General features: G+C 33.5%; 1 protein-coding gene and 1 pseudogene across 1 annotated transcript; both read right to left on the reverse strand.

Moving 5' to 3' along the window:
* Nucleotides 1-575: 575 nt before the first annotated feature.
* Nucleotides 576-7,324, reverse strand: LOC110633975 (translocon-associated protein subunit alpha-like). Its single transcript, XM_058141458.1, has 6 exons — nt 7,228-7,324; nt 6,586-6,629; nt 2,089-2,166; nt 1,747-1,950; nt 1,043-1,108; nt 576-908 (listed from the first exon to the last, which is right to left on the reverse strand). The coding sequence occupies exons 1-6, from the start codon at nt 7,322-7,324 to the stop codon at nt 858-860; spliced, it is 540 nt and encodes a 179-aa protein (XP_057997441.1). The 3' UTR covers nt 576-857.
* Nucleotides 7,325-21,014: 13,690 nt separating this feature from the next.
* LOC131176344 (proline-rich protein 4-like) lies at nt 21,015-23,489 on the reverse strand (annotated as a pseudogene).
* Between the last annotated feature and the right edge of the window lie 2,839 nt (nt 23,490-26,328).

Below are 26,328 nucleotides of genomic sequence, written 5' to 3' on the forward strand. Positions count from 1 at the left end.
CATGAAATCTAAGCTTTTTTATTTTTTTTTTTTTCTGAGCTTCTTTCTTTCATTAGTTATTACCACAAAAGATTTCATTTTCAACCATTATATTAAAAATTTTCATCTACTTTAACGGTTGACGATGAAAAGCAAATCACTTATTTTCTCCTTTCAGAAAAGCAAAATATAAAATGACGATGATCACAACCACAAACTAATTGACATCTTTTTTTATTATTATTTTTTTGCCGTTAAGAAACTTGTGAATCCTTTAAAACCAGTTCCCACCATGTCATCATAGATCTCTTCCACTCCTCGCCCTACCAACATTTGATTCTTCACTACTTTCCCTATTAATTTATCTATACTGAGATATTTGATTCTATCCAAACCATCTTAATTGACCCTCTCAAAATATAAGACATTATAAAAATAAAAAGAAATAAAACCATTTAATGTTCAGTTTCATAGGCCTAGGACCAAAATTATAGTTGGCCTAGCCAGCACCCCAGCACCGCTCAATTGATCCTGTTCCTACGTTTTAGCAAACCATGGAAAACATAACAAAAAAATAAAATAGAAAAGCCAGCATGTGAAATAAAAAATTAATCTGGGTTCAAGAAAATCATATCCTCCTTCCTACCTCAAATGGGAGTTAGTCATCCTCAACAAGGCTCAACTTCCAAAATTGTAGTTTAAAAAAAATTAAAATGTAAGAAAATTTTCATTCACATGCTACAACAGCCAAACATTCCCTGGACTAAATTTCAGTAACTTGATCAACTTATGAGCTCTCTTAGAACCTCCAATTGCCTAAGCGGGAGTTACAAGTCTGTGCAGTGCCTTTGGTGCAGCTAAGTAGGCCACCAACATATCTACTTCTTTTTCTTTGATTTGCTGGATAATGACTGAGTGTATGCAGTTCCCTGAACATATAAATATATATATAAAAAAAAAAAGAGTAGAAAAGCAATTCGTTAACAGTTCCTCCTGGATTCATGTCAATTATTGTTTCAAACCCATGACTCAATGTATTCATTATCAAAATGTAGACACAAACCTGAAGCCATTCATCCATTGAGGCATCCCTAGTTCCAACTTCCACCTTTGGAGCCCTCTTTGTTTTCTGAGCAAATGGAAGTAGTGAGTTAGAAAATATCTATGAAGCAAACAAATGAAAAAATTTAAATAAAATAAATAAATAACATGCAGGTATATATGTAGATGAAGATATCATAACCTAACATCTAGCAAACATATGAAAAATAGATGCAGGCACATACATGTGGATGAAGATGTCACAACCAAACATTTATTAAGCTGCTTGCCTAACCTTTCCACCAGCTTATCCCATCATTTCATCTCTTGCAAGTACACGGGCCAACAAAAAGTGCCCATTTAAATGATACAAGCAATAGCTACATTTTACTATATAGTATATATTAATTTAAACTTCCAAGGAACAATCACTATTCTCATCATAATATCAATCTAAAGTATGACTTAGAATCTTAGATAATCACAATGGCGTCTTAGAATCTTAGATAATCACAATGGCACCTCTGTTCGTTTGTAACTTCTTCCAAATTTTTTCATTTAACATGCAAGTGCTAGGCTTGGGTGTTATGGGTCTGGTCCATTGACCTTGGGAGTCCATATACCTTGGGTTAGTCGGACATGGCATGTTAAATTTTTCCTGGTTCTCTTAGATAATACTATTGATGGCTTATCGAAAAAATGTGGCATCTGGGCAAGTGAGCGTACCTTAGAAAGGTTCTGTATTTGACCATGAATCCAAAGGCCAAGGAGCCCAAGAAGTGCAATTCCAAGCGTAACCAGAAAAACTGACTCAATGCTGAGGAAGCCACCAGACTCGACAACTTCGATGGTATCATTGTAGAAGGTGCTCTGGCATGGATGCTGATCAATCTCATGGTAAATGGTGCCCACGAGGTCACAGCTTCCAGGCTGCACAAACAATGGAACATGTAAGTTCAACTATTTCTCTATAATTCAGTTGTTAATGTAGAAAAAGGATTGAATGTACAGGCAATGCAAATATATTAATAATAATGAATCACAGAACTCTCAGAGTACCGCATGTACCTGCAAGTACTTGCTGACAGCAAAAATGTGAGGGAAAGTTGCCTGTGTTGAGGCAGGAACAGTTGCATTGCTGAAGGCCTGCAGTTAAACAACAGTTAACAAAATAGAAACTGTGAATCACCAGTATCCTATAAAGGCTAGAAAGCAGTGTTTATGCTAATCATTCTGGATAACCAAAAATAAAGAAATACATAAACAACATTCAATTGAGGGGAAAAAAAAAAGATATGTGATGTAAAAAAAAAAAACAAAAAAAAGAAAATTCGGAATACCAGAAAATATAACTTTAATACAATGATTATAAAATAAAGTAACTAGCCCGCGCCGTAATAATAGTTTGCAAAACCTAGGTATTCCATTCATCTCCAAACAGCAATACAAGCAGTCTTCCCAAAATAGCAATCATGAAGACACAAACTCCACATTATTTGCACAAGATAGACATGAAATGGCACCAAAATATTTAGCCTGTGACGTTAATAGCCTCAATTGAACCATGAAATCTCTTGAAGACCATTTTATATTTGTTAAACAAGGCAAATTGAGCCGAATAATATTGAGTTCAAATGGAGCAGAAATCTTTCTTAACTGCATTAAAATCACTAGCTGGATGATCGCTGACGCAAGGCAACGATATCCAAATTGAATTTTCTTGCTACCAAATATGAAATAGAACTTACGTAATACATATTCTGCTGTATTACTCATTTAAACTTCAATATTTACAGTATGTACCTACGACAGAACAATGACATGCATGTAGTTGCAGAGACAACTGGTAAATAAATCACTCTTTCATAATACATCATATTCTTATTTATGGACCACAACTGAACATTTTCAAATGGCCAAAAGATGAAAAACAAATTAATATGACATTGAATGCAGATCCAAGGAAACACATGAGGATAATTCAGTGCATACAACTGAAAGTATCAAACAATTTCACATGAATCCAATATATATATATATATATATATATATAATCATCAAAGGAAGCTAGTTTTGTCATGCATTGAGAGTTGCTACGACAATAAGAACATTTAATTGTGACTTTTATTTATTGTTAAAAAAATAAAATTTTGAAATTAAAAAAATTAACAGCAGATATCACCTCTTATATCAATTAAATCTATGCAACTAAAAATTATTTTTTTAATAATACTGTTATAACCATTGTTGATTGTGTAATGATACTAAATTTAATGTTAACTTCATTTTTCGTTGCATTGGGTAGGTAGATAAAAGTAGCTGTTCATGTGAGGCAGACCAGCTGAGGTTGATTGGTTAATCAGTGTCCGCAATCTGCATGCATGATTGATGGGGCTTCATAACTTTAGATCTTCCCAGAAATTAATCTCCAGACCTGTAAAATTCTGATATTTGGCACTGACACATGGAAGAATATTGGATTCATTAGCTTTACACTAAAGCAAAAAGTTTCGAGGAGCTATTTTCTTGGTCAAAAATCTAATAAATTGTTGATAAGAAATCAAAATATCCTGATTACAAGTTTAGGGGTACTGAAATTGTGTTTAGGGCAGTAGAACCTACAAATTTAAATTTTAATTAGAGTCAATTGTATTAAAAAATAAGATATATTACAATTTAATTTATGAAATTTTATAAAACTTATCATTTAATTTTTATATTTTCACATTTAAATAATTTACTTTCTAAAATTTAACAAAGCTTATAACTTAATCCATACTGTTAAAATTTTAGTTAAATGCAAAAATGACTAAAATATTTTTAACTTTATTTTCAATCTAACAATAATTCAATCCATGAAATTTTATTTTATTGCCAATTTAATTTCTGAGATTTGATTAAACCTATAATTTAGTTACTGTAGTTTTAAAATGAAGCAACTTAGTCCTTAACATCTTAATAAACTTATAAGCCAATTCTTATCATTTGAATTACAGTTAATTTCTCATTAAATTTAGTAAAAATACAAAAGTGTTTCTAATTCTATTTTCAATTTAGAAAAAATTAGTTCTTAAAATTGTATTTTAATAATAATTTGCATCCATATTCATAATTTTTTCTTTTTTAATATATAATAATATAATATAATATGTGAAAATATTTTATATATATATAAAATTAAAATAATAAAGACATAAATAGAATTTTGCAAATTATAAAAGCTTATCTATAAATAGTTATAATACTTAAGAATCCATTTGTAAAATAAATGGACGATTTTGTCACCAACCAAATTTTTAAGGATTTTAAAGTAATTAATCTATATTTTAATAATTTAAATTTAAAATTTTTAATTTAATAGAATCCATATTTTAAAAATATAGAGACTAAATTATTAATAAAACAAAACTTTAAAGACTAAATTACTAAGAAAATAAAATCTTAGCGACTAAATTATTTTCATATTAAAAACAAAAATAATAGTAACTTAACAAAATTTTAATGAGAGGGACTAAGTTATAGATTTTATCAAATCTCAGAAACTAAATTATTTGATTTTGAAAATATAAGAATTAAATTATAAGTTTTATTAAATCTCTGGGCCTAAATTATAGTTTACCCTAAAATATATATCCCAATTACAAGAAAGCAACATACACTGCACGTATGAAAGAACAAAGGGATCGATGGAGCTTGTCATAACTTTCTTGAGAAAATCAAATCAAGATTAAGGATGTTGATTAGTAGAAATAAAGGGGTATTAATAAATGTGTTTCTGTTGTGTGCAGGTTGGAGGGTGCAGTGCAATAGTCTAAATCTCCGGCTAACTGGCAACATTATATTAATTATGTCTTTTGAAATAATAATAATAATAATAATAATAATAATAATAATAATAATAATAATAATAATAATAGATGATGATACTGATATTCAGTCAAAAAAAGGATGATAATGATGTCACGACCCGATCCTATGGGCTGGACCGGCACTAGGACCTGAGCCGGCATAAAGCCCTCAAGACCTGTAGTAAGCTTTATTGTTCCTAAACTCATGACCAGGCCCATAATTTAAGCTCAATATGCATATAAAAATAATTTAAATTAAAATATTATAATTTTATTTCGGGCCAGCTTAACCTAATAATTATCAGAAACTCCAATTAGGAGAGCCTAGCTTAACTCAGTTACATTATTTACAAATTGTTTAAGTATCATACAAATCTTTATTTATTAATCTCAAGAATTTAAATTAACACGATTTCTAACAAGGTCCATACTATTACTAACACATGCGGAGTTCTAGATTTCAAATTTAGAAAAATAATAAAAACAATTAAATAACCGACGTTAAACCTGCAAGGAAGAAAGCAGGTTGCTCTGTAAAAAAACACCTCCTGTAGCCTGGAAAAATAGGTGAATAGGAGTGAGCGTTTGACTCAGAGAGTAAAATACTAATTTTAACCACAATTTCTATAGCTATCTAAAGCTAATGCATCCTAAGGAATGGAATGCAACATCATCATAATTTTTATACAAACCACATCATAGCAGCAAAAAGGCAATTTAGAGTACTCACCCACCCAACACTGTTTAAATAGTACATATATGGGAGCTAATCCCTTATACAGCTCTCTTAATCCAACCTCTGCCAGCGAGTATCTCTCAAGCCGGACTTTCGCTTAATAAACCAAATGTGGGGTCCCAGCAAATGTCTCTCAAGCCGTGTCTTCCCCAACTTATCTATAAAGGATCGAGTCCCAGCGAGTGTCTCTCAAGCCGTGTCCACCCGTCTTGTTGATATCCAATACCATACCACACGCAAGCACACTGCTCCAAATTACTACAAACAACATCCATGGCACTTCATTAATTATGAATGCAATATAAAACGTGCCTAGTATTTAACTACATAGATACATATTTATAAGTGATACATGGGTATGCTTGAATATATAGTAATATTGAAATTGTAATTAAAATTAATATTTTACTCACAGTACACCATAAACGACTGTAGAGATTGGGTGAAGGAAGATGGTTAACCCTGATCACCTACATAATTTTATTGTGAATTTATTAGTGCTAATTCAAATAAAAATAAATTTAAAAAGGCAATCCTAATTTATGCCGAAAATTCGGCAGAGTTTCCCCTATACCTAGGACCTATCAAACTTGCAAAAAGATTCAAATAATACTTTTAAATTCTCAATTTCCACAATCACATCTCATCAATATTATATGACCCCTCCTGGGCCCTCCAAATCAGACGATAGTCATAAACTTGAAAAATTATGTTTTAATCCCTATAATTGATATTTTATAAAAATCCACTCAAACAAGCTCTAAAAATTCTAAAAATTTGCCCCGCAGTCCTTAACAAAGTTATAAAGCTATCGCAAAAGGAATTGTAATTTTCTAATCTCCCATGAATATTTTATTCAAAAATGTTACTCAATTCCATAAGTTTCCAACAGTTAACATATTCTTAATTCAACCCAATTTAATATTCACATATTTAAACCTCCATCCTCAAGCTTCAACCAATTATATAAAATTTAAATACCATAAATCCAGATGATCTTATATGCTCAGATGCTAAAAATCTAACTAAAATCCACATATATTTTTCAAAAATATTCCACAATCACTTAAAAATTCAACAAATACCATAAAACATCTCCAAATAATTTTACTTTCATCATATATTTTTTTTTTGAATTTTTCTCCAATTTTTCCTATTTAAGAAACACTGTATTTAAGCACCTCAGACTGAGAAATAATGAAAACAATCTTACCCAAAGCTTATCTGTGTTTCAAAATTCTAAAAATTTATGAGGAAGCCTCTGGAAGTTGAATCATCCCCAAAACTCGTCGGAGCCACCGCCGGAACCACTGCTCACGGTGGCCGACTGTTGGTCACCGGTGATATTTGGCGAATCTGATTATACCATAATGTTCCTCTCCTCTTCCTCAGTCCGTAGGTGATCTCGGATAGTCGATCCAACGGTCGGATCGTCCTAGATCCAACCAAAAAGCTTGAAAATTCTGAAACTTCTCTCCTCCATATCTCACTCATCCGACCTCCATTTGCTGCAAAATTGGTATCAAAAGAAAGCTCTCGGAACAAGCTTTCCAACGCCACCTGAATCGACTCGATCGGATGTCGGATGAAGCCGGAATCGCGCCTAGAAGTTGGACCACCTACATGCGCGTTTCTCTCTCTTCTCCCTCTCTTGCCTCCGCGTCTGGTGGTGCTGCGCCGATGACGTCCAAGGTGGGGGGACTTCTCGCCGGCCGACCATGGTGGCTGGAGGCTCACCGGTCGAAAGAAAAACGGAGGGGGAGGAAGAGTGACGGTAGAGAGAGATTTTAAGGGGGAGGGGGGTCATTGGTTTTTTTTTTTTTTTTGAATTTCTGGTAATGAACCTGGACAGACATGTTGTCCAGATTCATTACAGGAAAATTTTAATTTTAAATTTTTAATTTAATTAATTTTTTTTAATTTTTAATTTATTTATTCTAATTTTAAAATATTTGGGTTATTACATTCTTCCCCCCTTAAGAAAAATTCATCCTCGAATTTTCAAATAAACAATGGATAAGGAAAGAGAGCTATTGGGATATGTGCGAGCATTTACTCCTCCAGCTAAGCAAAGATGGTTAAAATATCTTATTCTTCAAACCTTCGTATATTATAGATGACATTCTACTGCTCTCTAATTCTACTTTAGTGTCCTATCTATCATCATTTCTTTCTAGAGGGTCCTTATCTTGTAACTATTCATTGGCCATTTTTCTTACATTTCAAGTATTCGCTATACCTCTCTGTACTTGACTTGATGTCTCCTAACTTCAATCAACCTTGGCGCTTACCCCTCAACCTTCTGCTTCCCAAGGACATGGCTTACGTTCCTTCTCCTACAATATTCTATAAGATGTTTTCTGTAGCACCTATCATAGGCATCTTTATTCTAAATCTTTACTTGTCCTTTGACCTTAACGGTTAGTACCAATGCATCTTCTCACTTTCATGATACTTCAAATTTCCAATCTATTTATGTCATTACTAAAGTACTTAGACTAACCTCTGTCCATCTTATGTAACTAGTTAGGTAGAGTTCCCTCCAAGGGCCACGTGTATCATTTATCAACATTGGAAAGTGAACTGGGTCTCTCCTTCTAGGCGACAAAAGTGTTTGTGTTCCTTGGTAACCTAATTAGTGTAACTTTATCGTTTTCCACTCCTTCTTTGGAATGGAAATATCTAGACTTCTTCCTAAAGCTTCTTAGTATGTGGCCTACTTCTGACACATTAGCACTTAGATCAAGGCTCGACTACTCCTTTAATCTATCATCTCATAATAACTTATTTCAAACATCTCTTAGTGTGTTCCTAGCATGCCTATTCCTTTTTATCCTCATTATTATAACTAGCTCTATCGAGCTTTCTTCCTGCCCTTTGGATCTTATCCACTTACTTTTCCTATTTCTGCTATTATTGATATTTTTTCAACCTGCTGTACTTATTCCTTAATCTTAGTCCTGTCTCACCCTTAAACCTTTTCCTTCAAGGATGTCTATCCCATCATCAACTTTAACTTTCTTTTTATTTCTTAGTCTTATCTTGATTACTAGTTCCATTACTTCGAGAATTCTAACCTTACGATTGACTACTACCAGCACATTCTTTACATTATGTAACACTTGGAATTAGCCATAGAAAATTCTTTTTGTATCCCCTTTTCCAACTTTAACTATCAGAATATTATCATTACCTATCAGCCTTAGTAGGAAATTGCTCATCCTGGATGGATAGGAGCCTCAGAAACTATAAGTTCCATCTGAACTAACACGGCTGTGGGAAATGTGTTTCATGCCTTAATTCCAAACAAGATACTTCACGTGTTCATTCTCCTTAATATAATCACATATACTACCCATAGCTTCCCAAACTTTAGCCTCAACTTTTCCCATTAGCAATAATTTCATCTATTGAAACTCATTAGCAAATAGCACTTCCTCTAGCTTATAGTTCAAAAGGGTTGTAAGCCTTAGTAACTAGCTCGATTTAACTCCTGTTACCTCTCTGATCATTCTTTCGTATTTAACATTAGGTACACCATTATCGTCATTTTTGCCTCAAAAGATTGGATATGTGTTAATGTGTGACACCCCTTACTCGTCTACAGTATATCCGAGTAAGATATGTCACATGGTGTACCAGAACACTCTATTTTATCTCAATCATTTTTATTCTTCCTTAATTTATTTTTATCATAGTTTTGAATATAATTTATGAAATATAATTCATTTAAGTCATTTATTGAAATTATAATTTATTTGAGGTTCCGAAAATTTTATAGAAAATCCGGCAGAGTACCGGCTAAAAATGGAGAAAATAGTTCTTCGGAACCTATGAAAAACACTTCCAATAATCATTTCCAATCAATCCCAAACTCCATTTCATCAACAAAATCTCAATATGTTTTTCAACAACTTTTCCATTTCTCAATCATTCATCTCATATGATAATCATGTAAAAGTCATAAATAAATGTTCACTTTTTCATTCATAAACACAATTTCTACTATTTACATTAATACCAAAATACATTACATAAGTTTCAATTACATATGAGAAAATAAAAGTTAATTACAAAATATCAAAATAAAACCTAGTGTCCTACCAATGCACTGATGACGGTGAGGTGACACGGACACTATGCAAAGCTGCAGGAGGTCTCACCCAGTCTGTGGTCTACTGGGCTCTCGGTCAGTATCTCCAGAACCTACGCGTGGCAAAAGCAACGCGCTAAGCAATAATGCTTAGTGGTGCCAATAATAAAATAAAAAGAAATAACAGAAAATAAATATGCAGTGAATGTATCGATGTCTTATTGCAAATAAATTTTCGATGAGTATTTATAGTCTTACTTATTTTGTACTTGTTATATTCATTATTTCATTAAATTTATCCACTTTCATTTTTAGTTGCCCAAGTAACCTATACTGGACGACTGGACTGGATAAACGGGTAAACTGGCACTGGGTATCAAGTACCTCGGGCCGTCACACCATCGGTCACATATGTGTCTCCCGGTGTGCAACAGAACAGCTAATAAGCTGTAATAACATTAGGCACAAGGCCAAGTATCAACATAATGTCAGAATGGCTAAAAGCCATGAAATCACAGAATGGCATAATGCCATGTGCGATCGCAACTGAACCCTATTGGCATGCCAAGCTATCCAAACCAATCTTGTTAGGTATACTAGGGCATTTTACACTTTTGTGTTTTACAATTTTTGAATTTCAAGTTTTGGTGTTACTATTCACTTCATTAGTCAATCAAAAATGTTGACTTTTGCATAGACAATAGGTACATTGGTTTTAATACTCCCAACATACCACATTTTGCATTCAAAATTTGTTGGTATTGGTTGCCAATACCATTTCTAAGCTTAAAGTTAATTGAGCAGAATTTTCAGTTTTCATACCTTATCTTTACTGTTCCATTAGATAGTTTTTCAGTGGGAATTTGGTAAAATGATCAACATGAAAGTTGTTCCTTATTTTGTCTAGTTGAATTTTCTTTTTTAAATCACTCCATTTGGAGTTTTATAGCTCAAGTTATGGTCCAAAAACCACAACTGGCCGGATTGGAATTTTTCTGGACTGACCATATCTACAGTGCAGTGAATAGTGACTGCAACTCCCTTGTTGGATAGGTTCTGCTCATAATTTGGGGTAGGTTTCTTCATGAAAGTTGTTGGTCTATATCTTAGCTTGTTGCTGGTAAAATTTCAGGTCAATTGGGCCATTCTACACTGAGTTATGGCCAAATGAATAATCACTGTTCATTTGGACATTCTGCAGAAACAGGTTGCAGGACACCCGGATTGGAGCAAGTTTTTGGTCCACTTGGTTTGGTCTTATGGGCATGGTTTCTTCACCAAAGTTGTGCCATTATGTGTCTAGTTTGATGTCCAATTGGCCAAACACCAATTGAACCTCTACAATTCAAGTTATGGCTGCCCAAACCTGCTGGACTCATGTCTAATTCTGCAGGTCACCTAGGGCAGCCACACTAAACCTAAATCCTATCACTAAACACACTTCATTTCTTGTTTACCAATAGCCAAATGGTCAGTAATTGACCATTAAAACTTTAGTTTATGTCCATTTTCATCCACCACCAAAATTAAATTTCAAAACCCAACCCTAATTGACCAAGCCTCCAATTCATGCATCTTACTCCTAATTTGCTATACTAATCATATAATTTATAAGAGGGGCAGCTAATATGTCACTTTAAACCAAAGAATTCTCCTAACTCTAACTCATGTCAAGGCTGCCAAAATTTCATAGAATATAACCATGCTTCATTAATTCAATTTTTATCAAATTTTCAACTTAACTTAGCTCAAATTCATGATTAAAAAGATGTAAAAGCAAAGAATATGGCACTAACCTTATTAAAGCTCCCACTTGAGCTTGTCAATCTTTAAGATTTCTCCCTCTAATGGCTGTCTAAATATGATTTAGGGTGTGAGGATAAATTTTAGTGAAGTGAGGATGAGGTTTTATGGTGTAAAGGGTGAGGTTTTAGCAAGAAAAAGAGAAAGTTTTAATGGAGATAGTGAGGGAAAGAGGGCTGTCGGAAATGGAAGAAGATGAGCAGAAAAAATTTTCAATTTTTAATTCCTTTTTGTCCCTTTTTAATTGATTTAAAGGTGCTTGTTAAAAGATGATTGGTGGAGCTCTTTTTAAAGACATCATATGATGTCATAATTAAGTATTTTCTTTCATTTTCTTTTCTTCTTTTCTCAACTCATTTTCAATTCAATTTTTAGCAATATTTATTCATATTTTAGATCATAATAATTATTTACTTAACTGGACAAGTCGGCCAAAAATAGCCTCTGAAGGCGAAATGACCAAAATGCCCTCCGTTTGGCTTAACGGGTCAGAATTGTCTGTACCGATTGAAAAATTTTTCTAAATATTTTCTTGGCATTCTAATGCCATAGGAACCTCAATGACCCTTCTCTAGAGTCCCAAAAATTATTTTATGAATTTTCTCCCGAGTCTAGGGCTCCTAGTTGCGAGAACCGCAACTTCTCACTAGGTTACCCATCGTTAGGGCACCGGCTCATTTAACTTGGTTGTATTTTATTTTTAAAATTTTTCCTAAATTTTTCTTATTAATATTTGAGTTAATTTTGGTTCATCACTTTAGTTTAAATATTTTTCCGGACGTTCTAGCTGTCCGGACCGACACTGGTCACCGGAACAGTAAAATGTACGGAGTTGCTACCGGGAGGGTGTTACATAACGCCCATCAAATTTTCAATTAATTGGGTCACTTTGATATGACCTCTCTTCTTAACATAATCTCCTAGAATTGAAACACGACCTAATTTGGAAAGAAGGAGAAATGTTCACCCACCATTTATGATATACCATTTTTTTATAAACAAGATTTAGCTCACACCCCTTAGTCTCCTTTTTTAGATTCATTATTTCTTTGTAATTATTGTGCATTATTACAAGATATCAGTTTTATCTACCATTTGTTATACTGTTTTCATGCCTGACATATCATCTTAGAATTTACTATTTCCTTTTTACTCTCTGTTTATCTTTTATACTTATAATTATTTGTCCAATGCTCCTTATACTTAATTATATTCTAGAAGATAAAGGCACTCATAGATTCTTTCAGATCTACTCAAATCTTACCAACAATCACTCCTCTAATCCATGTACTTCTCAATATCTTATAATTACACCAATATCTATCTTGTCCTATTCTGACCGTTATTAGCGTTCTGCTACATATTATCATACTATTATTTATTTATTTATTATTACTCTTTTTTTTTTACATAATTATCCTATCGATTACACTGAAAATATCTGTCTAACTCCAATTTTAGACTCTAGGTCTCACCACTCTAAATTTTAATATCAAGCCTCTGTGACGTTATCCCTCATCTTGCATATGTATATCCCTTATGTTGACTTTTATCCAACTTACTCCTACTGATCTTGCTTCTTTATCTGACAATACAAATCAAGTTACCACAGCACGCTCAACAGCTACTACCTACTTTGGTCACACACCTCACCTAATTTCCATTATACGTCAACAACCGAAAGGGTTCTTATGTCATTACCCCATTATCCTACCTTGGGGGTAGAAAACAGATAAGGTCTAATCCAGATCCTGTAACTCTAAGCTCTAGATTCAAGCTTCTAACACTACATCAATTATAACCTGCTCTAAGTCTTGTACTTTTGAGTTCCATAACTTGACAATGTTCTTGCTAATGCCATCCTTTTCTACGCTCTCTATCCTTACTTTTTTTTTTTTGTTTATTTCGTTTAACCTTCCTAGAACCACATTCACCTCCTCGGTATCTTAGCTCTATTCTTCCTAATCTTATCCTAATCTGTTTTTTCCAGTTTATTCTTTAGCTAACTTTTTTTTTTATCTTACCCAAATCCGAACATTCACTCTTCCATTCTTTAGCTCTATTTTCTTTTCGATCCTGATTGTCATGTCAGAAACTTATACCTTTTCACTATCCCTACCACGTTATCTATACCTCAATGTTACTCACAATTGATCCTCTAACTACCCTAGCTAGAAAACTACTGGCATTCGAGCTATCTCTCCTATTGCATTTGAACCACACTCCATCTATATATATATATATATATATATATATATATATATATATATATACATATTCTATGATTTATCAATGCTAACTTTTGTCCTTTTTCTTTTACTTTATTTGGAGTATACTTTTGTCTTAAGCATTAAGAAGCTAAGGATGAACTTAGGGAATAGTAGTCATACTTCTCCTTCGTGATCTCTATTCTTACTCTTTTGGACTACATACTACCCCCTTCTACCTTAGGGAGGGGATCTATAGCAACTTTAATTTTTCATATCCATTTAAATAGCTGAAACTTAAAATACTAGGTATCCAAACCCATCATTCAATTTAAAGGCTTACATACATCTTGATCTTACATCTTATGATTCCTACATGGGACTTGTACCCTCTCCAGAACACCTGAGCTAACAACTCTCTATCTCACGCTACAGTCCCATTTGGGAAATTATTCTATAAGTCATCATTATCAGTAATAACCTTCAATCCCTTCTGAAAAGATAGGACTATACCCTAACTTACTGTAACAAAGGTACTACATTTACCACCTTGCCAAGACCATGTCAAATTAATGACTCTCTTATCATATCATAGCTCTGTAAATCATCAATTCATTGTTTCGACCTTCCCCAGGTAGTAGGGTTGTACTTTACATCTTGTTGATACACGTAAGGTATACTATTCTCACTAAGCTCTAAGCAATACGTTTGTCGTATTGCAAAAACCATCCAAAAATTATATACCGAAGACTAGATGGTCTCACTCTATAGATGTCAACTTTACTTTGCAACTAATCTACAACCTCTGGTCTGATGGCAACTCTTGATGCAACTCTAGCTCATGCAAAGGTAACCGAGTCGCTGACTCTAGTTACCACCCAACTGTGACCTTTTGATATTCTAGCTCTAGATCTCTAACTAGGAGTTCCCAACTCCTCTGCAGATATAGAACTCTGTTTTGGCATAATTGTACCAAAACAGAGGCCATTCGCAAACACCCTCATTGTGGAGCACCACGGGGATGCACGTAGCTCTACACAATAATCCAATGTCTGTACTGTAATCTGTAGCTTACAAAGTGGACATTGAGGACATTGTATAGTTACTACAATACATCCTGATTGACTACGTCTCCCAATCTCTTATCTCTCTTGAACCTACTGATATCATAAACTTATTCTGACTGGATCATTCACTGATGACTGCCAGCAGTGATATCCTCATCCTTATCTAGGGCAACTATACTTTCAAGACTCACTTTTATGTACTTGTGCCTTGCACAAAATAGGCACACCACTTAAACCCATACTGACAAAAACATAGTATTTCTTAGAATACGTGTTTCCATGGTAGACCTCAATACGTCTGCTAAATCTATTTTACGTCACCATGTACTTCACAAAATCAAGGTGCTAAACTGAAGCACTCTTATACTAACCGAGGAATAACGCAGAACTAGAAATAAGGATTTACAGAAGAAAACGAAACAGAATCCTATACTCTGCATGTGAACTCCTAATTAGACTCTTCTTAAAGCTTTGACATGTACTTCCTGTGAATCTGGAGCCTAAGCTCTGATACCACATTTGTCACAACCCGATCCCATGGGCTGGACCGGCACTAGGACCTGGGCCGGCATAAAACCCCCAAGGCCCGTAGTAAGCCTTATTGTTCCTAAACCCATGACCAGGCCCATAATTTAGGCCCAATATGCATATAAAAATAATTTAAATTAAAATATTATAATTTTATTTTGGGCCAACTTAACCCCATAATTATCAGAAACTCCAACTAGGGGAGCCCAGCTCAACCCAGTTACATTATTTACAAATTGTATAAGTATCATACAAATCTTTATTTATTAATCTCAAGAATTTAAATAAACACGATTTCTAACAAGGTCCATACTATTACTAACATATGTGGAGTTCTAGATTTCAAATTTAGAAAAATAATAAAAACAATTAAATAACCAATGTTAAACCTGCAAGGAAGAAAGCAGGTTACTATGTAAAAGAACTCCTCTTGTAGCCTAGAAAAATAGGTGAATAGGAGTGAGCGTTCAACTCAAACCCATGGTGGGATATGTTACTAGGCTTCAGGAGCCTGTTTTAACTGTGGGGGTACGGGGCATCTAGCTAAAGACTATACCAGTGCTTGTAGATTTGGGCCACCTCCTACTACAGCAGAAGAATCTATTCAGAGTTCTGCTACTAGAGGTTTACAACCAGTTAGCAGAGGTAGAGGCAGAGGTCCAGGTAGCACCTCAGTCAGCCAAGGTACAGTAAATCAATTAGAACAAGGTAGTGCTCTGGCCAAAGTCTACACGATGAGACAGAGGGAAAAAGCTAAAACTTTTGACATTGTGGCCGGTACATTCTCTATCTTTGATCAAGAAGTATTTGTGTTGTTTGACCCGGGTTCTACCCACTTATATGTTAGTGCTAGCATCGTTAGTTCCCTTGCTGTTCTATGTGTCAAAATGGGTTTTGAGATGCTAGTAACTAGTCCGTTAGGACAAGAGGTCAGGGTCAACAGATTGCATAAAGATTGTCCTTTGGTGATCTAATGACATGTTTTTCTGTCCGATTTGATAGAAATGCCCTTTAGAGATTATGATATCATCTTGAGCATAGATTGGTTAGCCAGGCATCACACTATGATTGACTGTAGACTGAAGACAGTCACTTTTGGTCTCCCTCTATACGGTGATGTGGTAATACATGGGGAGAGGCAGCTGTTACCATCAAATATCATTTTGGCTGCACTGGCCAGAAAAATGATCAGAAAGGGGTGTGAAGCATTCTTGGCACATGTGATAGACACCCAAGTGGGAAGTCCAGCATTGAGGGACATCCCTATAGTATGTGACTTTTCGGATGTGATCCCTGATGAGTTGCCAGGATTATCTCTAGAAAGAGAGGTACAGTTTGAGATTGATGTAATGCCTAGTGTGGATCCAATCTCCATAACCCCTTATAAAATGGCACCTGCTGAATTGAAAGAGTTGAAAGTGCAGTTGCAATAATTGCTTGAAAAGGGCTTTATTCACCCTAGTGTGTTACCTTGGGGAGTGCCAGTGTTGTTTTTTAAGAAGAAAGATGGCACTCACCGCTTGTGTATTGATTATCGACAGCTGAATAAGGTGACAATAAAGAACAGATATCCATTGCCCCGCATTGATGATTTGTTTGATCAGTTGAAGGGTGCAGCTGTATTCTCCAAGATTGACCTGAGATTGGGTTATTATCAGCTAAAGGTACAAGAGCAGAGTATCCCTAAAACTACCTTTAGAACTCGATATGACCACTATGAGTTCCTGGTCATGCCATTCAGGTTAACTAATGCTCCGGCTACTTTTATGAATCTGATGAACACTATCTTCAGACCATACCTCAACCGGTTTGTGGTGGTGTTTATTGATGACATCTTGGTGTATTCGAGGAGTGCTGAGGAGCATCCTAAGGAATGGAATGCAACATCATCATAATTTTCATACAAACCACATCATAGCAGCAAAAAGGCAATTTGGAGCACTCACCCACCCAACACTGTTCAATCAGTACAGATATGGGAGCTAATTTCCTATACAGCTCTCTTAATCCAACCTCTGCTAGCGAGTGCCTCTCAAGCTGGACTTTCGCTTAACAAATCATATGCGGGGTCCCAGCAAGTGTCTCTCAAGCTGTGTCTACCCCAACTTATCTATAAAGGATCGGGTCCTAGCGAGTGTCTCTCAAGCCGTGTCTACCTGTCCTGTCGATATCCAATACTATACCAAACGCACACCAACACACGCACACTACTCCAAATTACCACAAACAACATCCATGGCACTTCATCAATTATGAATGCAATATAAAACGTGCCTAGTGTTTAACTACATAGATACATATTTATAAGTGATGCATGGGCATGCTTGAATATATAATAATATCGAAATTATAATTAAAATTAATATTTTACTTACAGTATACCAGAGACGACTGTAGATGTTGGGTGAAGGAAGATGGTTGACCCTGATCACCTAAATAATTTTATTTTGAATTTATTAGTGCTAATTCAAATAAAAATAAATTTAAAGAGGCAATCATAATTTATGCCAAAAATTCGGCAAAGTTTTCCCTATACCTAGGACCTACCAAACCTACAAAAAGATTCAAATAATACTTCTAAATTCTCAATTTCCACAATCACATCTCATCAATATTATATGACCCCTCCTGGGCCCTTCAAATCAGACAATAGTCATAAACTTGAAAAATTATGTTTTAGTCCCTATAATTGATATTTCGTAAAAATTCACTCAAACAAGCTCTAAAAATTCTAAAATTTTGCCCTGCGGTCCTTAATAAAGTTATAAAACTATCACAAAAGGAATTGTAATTTTCTAATCACCCATGAATATTTTATTCAAAAATATTACTAAATTCCATAAGTTTCCAACAGCTAACATATTCTTAATTCAACCCAATTCAATATTCACATATTTAAACCTCCATCCTCAAGCTTCAACCAATCATATAAAATTTAAATACGATAAATCCAGATGATCTTATATGCTTAGATGCTGAAAATCTAACTAAAATCCACATATATTTTTCAAAAATATTCCACAATCACTTAAAAATTCAACAAATATCATAAAACATCTCCAAATAATTTTACTTTCATCATATATTTTTCTTAGAATTTTTCTCTAATTTCTCCTATTTAATAAACACTGCATTTAAGCACCGCAGACTGAGAAATAATGAAAATGATCTTACCCAAAGCTTATCTGTGTTTCAAAAATTTCAAAAATTTATGAGGAAGCCTCTGAAAGTTGAATCATCCCCAAAGCTCGCCAGAGCGACCACCGGAAACACCGCGTACGGTGGCTGGTCATTGGTCGCCGACGACATCTGCCGGATCTGATCATACCATAATGTTCCTCTCCACTTCCTCAGTCCATAGGTGGTCTCGGATTGTCGATCCAATGGTCGGATCGTCCTAGATCTGACCAAAAAGCTTGAAAAACCCAAAACTTCTCTCCTCCATATCTCACTCATCTGACCTACATTTGCTGCAAAATTGGTATCAAAAGAAAGCTCTCGGAACAAGCTTTCCAACGCCACCTGAATCGCCTCGATCGGACGTCGAATGAAGCCGAAATCGCGCCTGGAAGTTGGACCACCTGCGCGCGTGTTTCTCTCTCTTCTCCCTCTCTTGCCGCCGCGTCTAGTGGTGCTACCAACTGGCTGGTGGTGCGCCAGCATCGTCCAAGGTGGGGAGACCTCTTGCCGGCCAGCCATGGTGGCTGGAGGCTCGCCGGTCGGAAGACAAAGGGAGGGGGAGGGAGAGTGACGGTAGAGAGAGATTTTAAAAGGGAGGCTCCTGGTTCTTTTTTTTTTTTGTAATTTCTGGGAATGAACCTGGACAAACATGTTGTCGAGATTCATTCCTGGAAAATTTTAAATTTTAATTTTTAATTAAATTAAATTTTTTTTATTTTTAATTTATTTATTCTAATTTTAAAAAATTTGGGTTGTTACAGATATCATAAATTTGTGACTAATTATATCTGTCTATCTTCAAGCTTCAAATAGTAATAGTTAGAGGTGTGTGATTTTTGCTTCCAATTTTAATTTAGGGTCTATTTAGGAATTGAAATCGAATTGAAATTTTAGTACAATTCTGATTTGGTTCAGTTTTCAATTTTTAAAATAATTTTATATAATTATTTTCATAAAAAATCTTACTTGAATTAGTATTTAAACTTTGAAATATGTCATTAATACACAATATCTTATATAATAACATAATAGTATAAGTATATTATATAATAAATATTTTAACTATTTATTAATTATATAATCTTTAATTATAAGATATAAATATAATTATGAATTATATATATATATATATATATATATATATATTGAGAGAGAAAGAGAGTGAGTATGGTAGTATACATAAGAATTATACTACCATGATCTCTGGTTCAGCTCATTTGGGTTTTGAGGTGTTGGTGCCAAAAGGGAATTAGGCTCTTGTTGGTGGTTCTTCGAGGCAACGCCAGCTCCTCCCTTTTTATAATATTTATATATTATATTTTTTGTGTAACAATAATTTTTATTATATTTTTTAATAATAATATTTATAAAATTTTTTATTTATTTTATTTAAATAAAATAAAATTTAAATATTTTATGAAATTATTATATTTTAAAATATAAATTATTAATAAAAATAATTATTATATATATTATTAATAAAAATATATTAATTTAAAAAAATTTAAATAATTAATAATAAATATTAACCGAATTTAATTTCCTGCCATCCCTGTCCACGTGTTTTCTTTCTTGCTGGCAACCCAATTCTAACGCATATATATATATATATATATATATATATATATATATATATATATATATAAACTTTGTTAATGTATAGAGCTCCGTGTTAGGACTGGGTCTCTGAGCCTCTTGAGCCCTTATATTGCTGAATGAAAGTCCGGGATTTGTAAAGTTTTAATGGAATTGTACCTTATCTTCGGAAAAAAAAAAAAAATTTTCCATTGAAAGCTCTTGGTTGAAAGTGAGCAGTATTGTAATGAACGATGACTATCGCATTCAGAACGAAGAAAGCCCCTTTCTGAGAAAGGTCCACTCCTGCATTTATTGAAACTCAACAAACCTAAGATATTAATGCTAGGCAATTTTCTTTTGTGGTGGTGTTTCTTCTTCCCTTATATTCATCGCCCAAAAGTTTTTTTTTTCTTTTTTTTTTTTTCAATTTGAAGGAGGTAATAGACTAATTAACAATATATTAATAAATTAAACATTGATACATAATCATTTTTATTTAATAACTTTTTATTATAAAAATAATAAATTTTGTAATAATAAATGTAAAAAATGATAGTTATAGAGGCCATAAGTTTATTTTTGACAAAGTTATTTTGAAAAAAATTTATGAGTGTACTTTTTAATAAAATTTATTAAGAAAGATTTTTTTTCTAAATGTTTTGAGCTCTTCAGACTTTTAACAAAATTATAAATCTAACTCATCTATTATAATTTTTTTTTATTTTTTAAAATTAAAAATAAATTTTACGAATAATTTTAGATAGTGATAAATAACATTTTTCTTAATTAAGAAATTTCAATGAAAATAAATTATTAATTAAAAATAGTGAAAGGCATACAAATTAAAGATGCAACATTTACAAATGTAAAGAAAAGAATTAATTAAAACACATTCTTGGCAATAAATATGCATGAAATTATTAATAACTCAAACTTTCTTCGACTATCTTAAATGTTTTATTTTTGATACTGATAACTTCACACTAGAGGGTCATAAATATCAACCTTATAGGTGTACTACATTAATAATATATAGAGAGCCTAATGAATAGGAGAAAATGGTGGCATTGTAGGCCATTTTCCAAATATGGGGTGATGGTAGGGCTTTGGAGGAATCTTTGGAAAAGGAGGAAGCTTAGGAAGAGGAGGGTATGGCTTCTTCTTAAATGGAGGGATCTTTGGGATTAGAGGGTGAGGCTTACAAAAGATTGGTGGTTTTGGTTTGTAGATTGGAACAAGAGGAGGTTTAAAAATTGGTGGCTTTGGTTTGTAGATTGGAACAGGAGGAAGCTTAAAGATTGGTGGTTTTGGTTTGTAGATTGGAACAAAAGGAAGCTTAAAGATTGGTGGCTTTGGTTTTGGGTTGTAGATGGGAATTGGAGGAGGCTTGTAAATTGGTGGTTTTGGTTTTGGCTTGTAGATGGGAACTGTAGGAGGCTTATAGACTGGTGGTTTAGGTTTTGGTTTTGGCTTATAGATGGGAATAGAAGGAGACTTGAAGATTGGTGGCTTTGGTTTTGGTTTATAGATGGGAACAGGAGGAGGCTTGAAGACAGGTGGCTTTGGTTTTGGCTTATAGATTGGTATAGGAGGAGGCTTGAAGACTGGTGGCTTTGGTTTTGGTTTGTAGATTGGGATAGGAGGAGGAGGCTTGAAAACTGGTGGCTTTGGTTTTGGCTTATAGATGGGCACAGGAGGAGGCTTGAATATAGGTGGCTTTGGTTTTGGCTTATAGATTGGAACAGGGGGAGGCTTGAAGACAGGTGGCTTTGGTTTTGGCTTATAGATAGGAACAGGAGGAGGCTTGAAGAGTGGTGGCTTTGGTTTTGGCTTATACATTGGAACAGGAGGAGGCTTGAAGACTGGTGGCTTTGGTTTTAGTTTGTAGATTGGGACAGGAGGAGGAGGTTTGAAGATTGGTGGTTTTGGTTTTGATTTGTAGATTGGGACAGGAGGAGGCGGCTTAAAGACTGGTGGCTTTGGTTTTGGCTTATAGATTGGTACAGGAGGAGGGTTGAAGACTGGCGGTTTTGGTTTTGGTTTTGGTTTGTAGATTGGGACAGGAGGAGGAGCTGACTTTGGTTTTGGCATATAGATTGGTACAGGAGGAGGCTTGAAGAGTGGTGGCTTTGGTTTTGGTTTGTAGATTGGGATAGGAGGAGGAGGTTTGAAGATTGGTGGTTTTGGTTTTGATTTGTAGATTGGGACAGGAGGAGGCGGCTTAAAGACTAGTGGCTTTGGTTTTGGCTTATAGATTGGTACAGGAGGAGGGTTGAAGACTGGCTGTTTTGGTTTTGGTTTGTAGATTGGGACAGGAGGAGGAGGTGGCTTTGGTTTTGGCTTATAGATTGGTATAGGAGGAGGTTTGAAAACTAGTGGCTTTGGTTTTGGTTTGTAGATTGGGACAGGAGGAGGAGGTGGCTTTGGTTTTGGTTTGTAGATTGGGACAGGAGGAGGAGGCGGCTTTGGTTTTGGCTTATAGATTGGTATAGGAGGAGGTTTGAAAACTGGTGGCTTTGGTTTTGGTTTGTAGATTGGGACAGGAGGAGGAGATGGCTTTGGTTTTGGTTTGTAGATTGGGACAGGAGGAGGAGAAGACTTGAAAACTGGCAATTTAGGTGGAGGCTTATAGACTGGTATTGGTGGAGGGAGAGGCTTTGGAGGGAAGAACTTTGGTGGGAGTGGAGGAAACTCCTTAGGAGGTAATGGAGGAAACACCTTAGGAGGTAATGGAGGAAAAACCTTCGGAGGAAATAGATATGGATGGCCATGGCCAAAGTTTTTCAATGGTGGCAATTTGGGTAATGGTGAGTGTTTGAAGTGATGATACCATAAGAAAGCTGAAGTGCAGGTTATGGGTGAAATTTTCAGTTTCCTACCAGCCCAAATGTGTGTTTACCATTGCTTTTGGACTTGAAGATAATCTTGGAAGACTCTAGGCCACTGTGGGCAGGGCATTGTGAAGTTGAGCATAGCATTCTTCCTTTAGTTTTCCTTCATTTACCATATCATTAGGAAGGTTCACAATGAACTTTCCTTCTTCGTCCAGCTTGCTAGTTCCTCTTGTTTTGAACTCTCCATTTTCTGGTTTACAATCTATTTTTATGCAAAGCCCTGCACAAATCGATAGTGCATAAGATTTCATCTTTCAAAATAGTGCAAAACCATGCTAAGAATTATATAATGCTTGGCCAAAATAATACTATACCACTTGCCTATCTCCAAAATGAAAATGCACGTACCTGAAAGTACCTGGTTGGCCTTAATGTTGCTCTCTGCACAGTCTGCCCATTCTCCGATCTCAACTACCTCAACTGTACTATTGTCATCATCACCATAGCAGAAAGTTACAGAAAACAATAAAAATAGGTCGAAGCACAAAAGTGCTCCTCGAAAGAGGATGAGAATCCTCATTGGGAACCACACCCAATGGCTCCTCAAAGTAAGAAAATCAAGAATACCACAAAAAAAAAAAAAAAGCAAACTTGTTAGAAGCTTAGAGCTTCTATTTTGTGTTGATCTAAGGCATGAAAGTGGAGGTTTATTATGTACTGAGCTTAAGGGAAGTGATTTGGCACATACCGACACCCAATTAAGAGGCTCACATGATGATGCTATGGTTATGGACCCCCTGAGATAAGCATTGTTTATACCAGCTTCTGCAAATCAATGGAAGCATTATCTTTCATTCAACGAGGTTTCAACTGTACACAGTTAGATCTTCTCTACTCTCTCCACCTATTTAAACCTACTTATTAACTTCTTATTAATACTTTGCCTCAACCAAGAAATGCTCATACTTGAGGGCAAGAACAGATGCAAACATCGATCATTCTGATTATCTTTTCTTTTGTACTATATTATGTTGGGATTAGATTTGTAAAAAAAGAAAATTCTTCTATTGCTGTCCGACCTCAAAGTCAATATATTTGAAGGATCTTGAAGAATAAAGATAAATTACAATGTTGAGGTGAGGCTCAAAACAATTTCACATGAATCCAACATATATATATATATATATAATCATCAAAGATAGCTAGTTTTGTCATGCATTGAGAGTTGCTACGATAACAAGGACATTTAATTGTGACTTTTATTTATTGTTAAGAAAGTAAAATTTTGAAATTAAAAAAATTAACGGCAGATGTCACCTCTTATATAAATTAAATCTATGCACCTAAAAATTATTTTTTTAATAATAGTGTTATAATCATTGTTGATTGCGTAATGATATTAAAATTAATGTTAGCTTCATTTTTTGTTGCATTGGGTAGGTAGATAAAAGTAGCTGTTCATGTGAGGCAGACCAGCTGAGGTTGATTGGTTAATCCATGTCTGCAATCTGCATGCATGATTGATGGGCTTCACAACTTTAGATCTTCCGAGAAATTAATCTCCAGACCTGTAAAAGTCTGATATTTGGCACTGACACATGGAAGAATATCATTAGCTTTACATTAAAGCAAAATGTTTAGAGGAGCTATTTTTCTTGGTCAAAAATCAAATAATTTGTTGATAAGGAATCAAGATATCCTGATTACAAGTTTAGGGGTACTGAAATTGTGTTTAGGGCAGTAGGACCTACGAATTTAAATTTTAATTAGAGTGAATGGTATTAAAAAATAAGATATATTATAATTCAATTTATGAAATTTGGCAAAACTTACCATTTAATTTTTATATTTTTAAAATTGAATTATTTAGTTTCTAAAATTTAACAAAACTTACAACTTAATCTATACTGTTAGAATTTCGGTTAAGTGTGAAATGATTAAAATATTTTTAATTTTATTTTCTATCTAAAAATAATTTAATCATTGAAATTTTATTTTATTGTCAATTTAATTTTTGAGATTTGGTTAAACTTATAATTTAGTCATTGTAGTTTTGAAACCGAGCATCTTAGTCCTTAACATCTTAATAAACTTACAAGTTAGTTCTTATCATTAGAATTATGGTTAATTCATCATTAAATTTAGTAAAAATATAAAAGTGTTTTTAATTCTATTTTCAATTTAAATAATTTAGTTCTTAAAATTTTCTTTTAATAATAATTTACGTCCATATTCATAATTTTTTCTTTTTTAATATATAATAATATAATATAATATATCAAAATATTATAGATTTACATATATATATATATATATATATATATATATATATATATATATATATATATATATATTAAAATAATAAAGACATAAATAGAATTTTGCAAATTATAAAAGCTTATGTTTAAATAGTTATAATATTAAAGAATCCATTTGTAAAATAAATAGAAGATTTTGTAACCAACTAAAATTTTTAAGGATCTTAGAGTAATTAATCTATTTTAATAATTTAAATTTAAAATTTTTAATTTAATAGAATCCACATTTTAAAAATATAGAGACTAAATTATTAATAAACCAAAACTTTAAAAACTAAATTACTAAGAAAATAAAATAAAGGCAATTAGGTCATTTTTACTAAAATAATAGTAACTTAATGGAATTTTAAAGACAGAGACAAAGTTGCAGATTTTATCAAATCTCAGAGACTAAATTACTTGATTTTGAAAATATAAAAACTAAATTATAAATTTTATCAAATCTCATAGTCTAAGTTATAGTTTACCCTAAAATATATATCCCAATTACAAGAAAGCAACATATGCTGCACGTATGAAAGAACAAAGGGATCGATGGAGCTTGTCATAACTTTCTTGAGAAAATCAAATCAAGATTAAGGATGTTGATTAGTAGAAATAAAGGGGTATTAATAAATGTGTTTCTGTTGTGTGCAGGTTGGAGGGTGCAGTGCAATAGTCTAAATCTCTAGCTAACTGGCAACATTATATTAATTATGTCTTTTGAAATAATAATAATAATAATAATAATAATAATAATAATAATAATAATAATAATAATAATAATAATAATAATAGATGATACTGATATTCAGTCAAAAAAAGGATGATAATGATATCATAAATTTGTGACTAATTATATATGTCTATCTTCAAGCTTTAAATAGTGATAGTTAGAGGTGTGTGGCTTTTGCTTCCAATTTTAATTTAGGGTCTATTTAGGAATTGAAATCGAATTAATTTTAGTACAATTCTAATTTGATTCAGTTCTCAATTTATAAAATAATTTTATATAATTATTTTCATAAAAAAATCATACTTGAATTAGTATTTAAATTTTGAAGTGTGTCATTAATATATAATATCTTATATAATAACATAATAGTATAAGTATATTATATAATAAACATTTTAACT

The sequence above is a fragment of the Hevea brasiliensis genome, unplaced genomic scaffold (genome assembly GCF_030052815.1).
Source record: "Hevea brasiliensis isolate MT/VB/25A 57/8 unplaced genomic scaffold, ASM3005281v1 Scaf1, whole genome shotgun sequence".
Taxonomy (NCBI): Eukaryota; Viridiplantae; Streptophyta; class Magnoliopsida; order Malpighiales; family Euphorbiaceae; genus Hevea; species Hevea brasiliensis.